The 7,172-nt window shown below is 41.0% G+C and overlaps 1 protein-coding gene across 3 annotated transcripts in view; it reads right to left on the reverse strand.

Moving 5' to 3' along the window:
* Positions 1–6,487, reverse strand: part of LOC138000381 (deleted in malignant brain tumors 1 protein-like) — a 102,708-nt gene extending 96,221 nt beyond the window's left edge. Inside the window, exons 1-2 of one of the 3 annotated variants that reach the window (XM_068846759.1) lie at positions 6,468–6,487; positions 5,591–5,840 (exon numbers count right to left, since the gene is read on the reverse strand). In XM_068846759.1, coding sequence (XP_068702860.1) covers positions 5,591–5,775 — 185 coding nt within the window. In that variant the 5' untranslated portion in view covers positions 5,776–5,840; positions 6,468–6,487. The other 2 variants (XM_068846751.1, XR_011123118.1) reach the window with 2 other exon arrangements.
* Positions 6,488–7,172: the final 685 nt, after the last annotated feature.

The raw sequence follows: 7,172 nt of genomic DNA on the forward strand, positions 1-7,172 counted from the left end.
GACAGGTAGCACAACTTTTCACCTTCTCTTCTAAATTTGTGTCCATTTTGGGCCACCATACATAGCTCCAGGCTAAATTCTTGATTTTGACTATTCCCGGGTGAGTATCATGTAATATGTTCAACACCTCGTCTTTCCCTTGAGGGGGTACTATGACCCGAGCTCCCCATAAGAGGTAGCCAGCATGTACACTCAATTCTTCTCTTCTAGTAAAATAGGGCTTCGGGGCTTCTTCGTCTACTACTGAAGGCCATCCTTGAAGAAAAAACTGCAGAACTTGGGAAAGCACTGGATCGCGGGCTGTCCACAATTTTATCGTAGTAGCATGTACTGGGCTGGTGTTGATAGTTTCTAGGAGGTGTACAATGTCCCCTGGGACGGGTGTGGATCCCGGGACATCCAAAACGGGTAGGCGACTGAGTCCATCCGCATTACCATTCTCATTTCCTGGCCGATATAGCAGTTCATACTCATAAGCTAGCAAAGTCAATGCCCACCTCTGCATACTGCTTGAGGCCATTAACGGCGTGGCTTTTTCAGGGTGTAGCAGCCCCAAAAGTGGTTTGTGATCCGCGTAAATCTTAAAATGGCGACCATAAAGAAATTGGTGGAACTTTTTCACAGCAAAAACTACAGCTAGCGCTTCTTTATCTAGGTGACTGTAGTTCCTTTCTGCCGTAGAGTGTACGCGAGGCGTATGCCTCAGGTCTTTCGGATCCATCTTCCATAACATGGGATAGAACTGCGACAACACCATAGGGTGATGCATCACAGGATACCACCAGCTCTTTCTCGGGATCATAATGTACTAGTACGTTTGATGATTGAAGCTGGTTTTTGGCTTTATCAAATGCTTGTTGCTGTTCCACCTCCCACGTCCAAATAACATCTTTCCTCATCAAAAAATGTAGTGGTTCCAGAATGGACGACAGGTTAGGTATGAACTTCCAACAGAAGTTAAGCATACCAAGGAACGACTTCAGCTCAGTGGGGTTTTTCGGTGCGGGGGCCTCTTGAATGGCCTTCACAATGCTTCAACAGGATGAAACCTGCATCAACTCGGTGCCCCAGGCACATCAAAACTGGCTTCACTAACTGAAATTAAATGCCTTGAGTCGGAGACCAGCTTCCGAGAGGCGTCTCAAAACTTTCTCGATGTTGTCTAAGTGCTCTTCAGTACTGGGGCCTGTAATAAGGATGTTATCTAAGAGAACTCTCGTTGAAGGGATTCCTTGGAGCAAACACTCCATGGTTCGCTGGAAAATACCAGGTGCTGAGGCTACCTCGTAAGGGAGACGGTTATACCAGTACAGGCCCTTATGTGTGTTAATCGTTAAAAATTCCTGAGAGTTATCATCCACAAGCATCTGTTCATAGGCATGGCTTAAATCTAGCTCAGTAAATGTTTGACCTCCAACTAATAGATAGCCATCCAGTTTTGACATTCTATTAACAGTGAGCTTATAGTCTCCCCAGACTCTTACAATGCCAACACTTTTCATGACAGGGACAATCGGGGTGGCCCACTCGGAATACTGGACTGGTTCAATGGTCCTTTCAAGTCTTCCTAGGTCTTGTTCAATTTTCTCCCTCAGAGCATACGGTACTGGTCTGGCTTTATGGAAATAGGGGTAGCCGTGGGGTCAACGTGGATTTTGGCCTTTGTCCCTTGTAGGGTTCCAAGCCCCTCCTCAAACAGCTGAGCATGTTTTTGCAAAATCCTTTCCAGTCGCTTACTGTGTGACGAAAGTTGTTTGATTATGGGCCAATGCAGCTTGATTTTTAAGAGCCAGTTCCTACGTAGCAAAGCACGGCCCTTGCCGCTTACAACCAAAAGCGGGGAGTATTCAACCCCATCATAACACACATTCACAGAACAAGACCCTTTAGGTTTGACTTCTCCCCCGGTGTACGAGCGAAGGACAATTCCTGACTCTACAAGTTGGGGTGCTTGACCTGCTGAAAAAAGGTGGTTATATTGTTCCTCGCTAATCACAGACAAGGAGGCCTTTGTGTCAACTTCCATTTCCAGGGGTTGCCTAGCAACACTTAGCTGTACTTTGTAGGGTGATGGGCGTTGACTGCCAAAGTTAAACAAGGAATATGCATCCACACCCTGTTCCTCCCCTGGTGTTTGCATGGCACCTTCAAGAAGATCGGAAGGCTCGCAGTTGCCCGATTTCTGCTCATTGTCTGGCTGTGGTTGTTTCCCTCTTTTTTTTAGCTGGGCAAAAGCGAGCTAAATGGCCAACTTTACCACAACAACAGCATTTGGCATCTTTAAAATGACAGCCTTTGGGGTAGTGGTTGCCGCCACAACGAGAGCACTTAACTTCGCGTCCCTAATTAACTTTGGGGCTCACGATTTAACGTTAAATCTTGAGCCCCAAAAATTAAAATAAACTACGTAGGATTTGCGTTATATCCTGCTCGTATTTCTCGTGGGTGTTTTGCTGTTCACACCCTTACTGGAACGTGCTATGTAATTTAACTTCATGTATAAAACTAGTTCCCTTTAGACATCTTGTTAGAATCGCTGATGAAGTCTTTTTAATCAGACGAAACCGGTCGGATAATAAACAAAGTTAACAAGATCAGTTGCAGTGTGCTGCCCACTAGTTTCCATTTAAAAACTAATTTAAAACATTGTTTAAACAATTAAAAAAATATTTTTATATTGACTGAACTTGTGCAAACACAAGCACTCACAAAATAGAAGCTTATTTCGCATGGTGCTAGTTATTTAGTTGAATTACATTTCTTTCTTGTTCTGTTCGGTTATCAGCAATGTTTTGGTTCCTTGATTATAGTAATTTGTAAATTTCAGTGATGTATAAGAAAAGTTGAAAACACGAATTTTCTTCTTGAGGACAATTCAATGCGGACTTGAAGAATGTTATTATGTGTTTTTGGCAAAGAAAGTGATACGGATTATTAAAGAAACCCCTGAAAGGGTCTATTTGTTTTAGTTTCCCTTCATAATAGCCTGCCTGCGAATACAGTCGCCTCTCCTCGCTCCCCGTCACTTGGGACGTGTGAAACCTCCCAGTGACGGGATGCGAGAAGAGGAGGCTGTATTCGCAGGCTAACTGCATACTAAAAAGGGAAAGGATTTTTTTTTCCTCCCGTTTTAAAGATTCCCGCTTTTAAAGATTCGACATTTTAAAGATTCCCCGTTTCCCGTTCCCATTCCCATTCTCCGATTCCTCCTTTTAAAGATAGCCTTCCGTATGTTACTCGTATGTTACAAGTATGCTACCCGTATGTACTCGTGTGGTGTTTTAGTCAAGATCCTGTTCAGAAAGCCAAATTCCATGAAATTCATCACTTTTTAGCAAACATTACAGCTCTCTCGGCCGCCGTGTAAATGTCGCGTCACGCAAAGCTTAAAAATTCAAGGGTTGTCTGTCACAAAACCAAGAACCCACTGTGTGTGCCATATATCCGTCGTTAAGTAGTACGTCTTTCCATTAGTACTTGATACCGGTAGGAAAAATATTTATCGCTGCGAAACTCAATTTAAAAACTTCACAGACTGGAGTTCAGATGAATCAAGGCGGTTGCATTCTTCTATCGGTGTAGCGGATCTCAAAGAGTAAAAACCGAGATTTGAACCGCTCCACTGGCCCGCTAAACAGATATGCTTTAGCGTGCGATATAATTACAATGAATAAATTGATTTTAGTTGATTTATCAATAATTCCCAGAGCTTCCCACTTTTAAACATTCGCCGCTCAAAAGAATTCCCGCTTTTAAAGAACCTCCCATTTCCCATTTCCCATTTCCCCATTCCTGGCTTTAAAGATAGCCGCTTTATGCATTAAGGCTTTCTCTTAGCAGGAAAGAAGTCGTGGAAATCATTTCTTCGTTTGTCACCTACTAAAATTCCACGGTGGTAAATATGGCGCCGTACTTCATACACTAAGACGGCGAAGCGTGACGATATAAACATCCTTTCCTTGAATGGGTGTTCTCGATTTTTTTTTCGCCATGCGTTTGGTGTAAATCGCATATTACAGAAATTAACGACAGAACAACCATCCATCGCTTGATTTGCAACTGTGAATTCAGCTGCGTACCGTTCAAAGTGACTCAGCAACTAATAATAGATGTACATCATTGCTCTGTTGTTTTTTTTTTTTACTTAATTAATTTCTGATGGCATAACGTAAACATATGTGACTTAAACACAAGTAAAAGAAATTGTCTGCGATGATGAAATGATAACACAAACGAAAAAAAAAAAGCAAACATTTATACCACAATTATACCAAACTAAAATCAAAAGATTATTAAAACTTATTTATGAATCTCCTAGCAACAAGGTTCACTGTTTATGCAGCAAATTGAATATTCGTTTTAAAGCGAGAATTCGTATTTTAGTACTGACAAAAAGCACTTCCCAGTAAACTAGCTTGTGTTGCTTGTTATGCTCTATATTTTTCTCAACGAAGGATCTGGTGAATTTCACGGCTTTGACATCGTATAGGTCAAATTCCAAAAGATGCGGAAATGATGTTAAGGAAATAAAAACTTGCACAGTTCCTTTTTAGCTGACAAGGAAGTCGCAATTCTTCAGACATATATTAACATTTGATAGACGGTAACTGTTATAGAAAATAAAATTTGCTTTATCACAAGAGGACAAGACTGAATATATTTCTCTCCACTTTCACTATTTCTCTTTTTTTTTTTCAAGAATCAATTTAACACGCTTTTAAGTCCGGCATTTTTTGAGGAGTGATTATTATTAAAGTTTGGGACTAAAATACATTTAACAGATATGTTTCACCACAAACGGAGAAGCATAGTACTTATCCCGCTATTTGTGTGTGCAAGAATCCTCTCGACTGATTTAATATATACTGAAGAAGGGTTTCTTATTTTTAGCCATTCACAAAACCTTAAGAACGAAACAGTTTCTGAATTCAACATGTACTAAATTTCATGAGAATAACTTAAAAGACTTGTTGGATATTAAAAAGTCTAATAAAGCGAACAGATTCTTCGCAAATGAATGAAGGGGGTAGCTTCTAAAGAAACTGCGGTGCTGCCTCGGTAGGAAAGATTTGGTTTTATCAACGGAGTTGATATTAATAGGGAGCTTAAGCACGCGCGTTTTTGAGACGCGGACGGCAACCGGAAGCGAGCTGTTTTCCCCTTTAACCTGTTTTCACACAACCATATTTACATTACTGAGTATCTTTTCTCCATTAGAGTGATTAAAATGAAAATGTGGGAGACACCACTGTCCTGGCACGCGAAGTTTTCTCTTTCGGTTGCCGTCCGCGTCTTAAAAACGAGCGTGCTTAAGCTCCCTAATGTAAATTGGCCACCGTACAGAGATTCTAAATGCTTTTAGAATCTCTGTGCGGTAACCAATAACATTATCAACTCCGTTGATAAAACCAGATTCTTCGCAAGTCTGAATGACAATACTTTATACAATTTCTACCTGCACAGTTGTAGCAACCGTCGAGCGAAACAGTTCACATCAATTCAAACTCAGCATCCAGCACAATTTTAATTCAGAACCATCGGATTTCAAAACAAAACGCTGGAGGAAATCTAGAATAAGTGTTATACTTACATGAGCTTTGTAGACTCTGAAATCTCGGGGAAAAGGAAAGGATCGATGATTTCATCGCAAACCAGTTCTGTTTCGGCAGATCGATAGTGACATTTCCCAGTCGTGAAATAGCTGTCGCCTCCAAAGGCCAAGCTGCTGAACAGCATAGTTACGGCGATCGTTACGGCCATTACAGTTTTCCACATCGCTGCGACAACTGAAAATTCCCTTCTTCCAATCCTTGATTGGCAACGTCTGGTATTTCAAAGAGCTAAGGAAGCAAAGCTAAAGCTTTTCTAACTGCAATCACAACTGAGAGTCAAGCCTATGGAGTGTTTACAGTCGATGTCGACTCCGTGTACTAAATTTTTGACGCTGTAAACTTGATTTCGCTTCACGTTTCTCGTCGTGCCATGTCAACTGCTCACATTTAAATCACCTTAAATTTCTATTTCTATTTGAAAATTTCAAAATGTCATGGAAGAAGACAAAAAATAACATTGACGCATGACGCACCTCTCATTAATTGGGCTTGGAAATGCCGTGACAAAATTTGTTCTTACGCAAAAAATATGTCACGTATAATCTCACATTGGACACATGATAAGTACATGAACTAAAAGGGATGAGACGGCAAATCACGCAAAACCCCTTGGGGCTCTGCCAGGGTAAATTCCGACAAGCGACATGGCCTAAAAAGTAGCGACACCACTTAAAAAGAAATCGTGACAAACGACATCCTTTCTTTAAATTTCCGACAGCAACGTAAAACATTGACAAAGAACCGACAGAAGATGATTTAAAATTCTGCCGAGGGGAAAGGGAGGTGTTCAATTATGCTTGCATTAAAAATATTCTTGCCCTTTAGCTACAAACATAATGATAAAGCGCATCTTACTTTTGACTCGACGTTTCGTATGCTACAACATACATCTTCAGAAGTGACGGTTGAACAAATTCAAAAATAATATATATAAAATTAAGAAGACTGGTAACTAGAGAGAATAAGATAAAAATAGTAAGATAAATAGATAGCAGGGTAGCCTGCGAGCAGGCTCTCTCTCTTCGGTGGGAGAGAGGGAGAGCCTGCACGCATCCCTTTGAATTTTGAATGCCGCCTCCTGATGTCACGCTGAAAGAGCTGTCAAAAATTAGCCAATCAGCGCGCACCAGATGTAAACATTGAAAAAAAAACACAGAAAACAGAAACCCACGCGTTGTGTATTTCAATTTGCCCGAGGCAGAAACTAAAAAAAACTGTAAAGGAAGGAAGCCTTCGCCAGAAAAGCCTAACAACTATTGCTGATGCTGTAAAGCGTAGCTGAATATTCAGTACGGTAATTCGTCGAAGTCCCTTCCGCGGAAAAAGTGTTTCGTTCGTCAGGGAAAAATTTACCACACAAACTTCAAACGACGGGAATCGTAATAGAGACATTCGTTTTCCCTGACCGCATCTCCACTGTGTGAGACTCGTCGACCACAACTGCTGCCAAATTTCGGTAAAGCGAAGCGGAATTATCTTTTTAAATTTATTTTAATGAAATACAGACATTACAACTGCTACATCACACTTTAATACTAGACAGATATTCTAATACCTACA

This window comes from Montipora foliosa, chromosome 1 (assembly GCF_036669935.1).
Source record: "Montipora foliosa isolate CH-2021 chromosome 1, ASM3666993v2, whole genome shotgun sequence".
In the NCBI taxonomy this organism is placed as follows: domain Eukaryota; kingdom Metazoa; phylum Cnidaria; class Anthozoa; order Scleractinia; family Acroporidae; genus Montipora; species Montipora foliosa.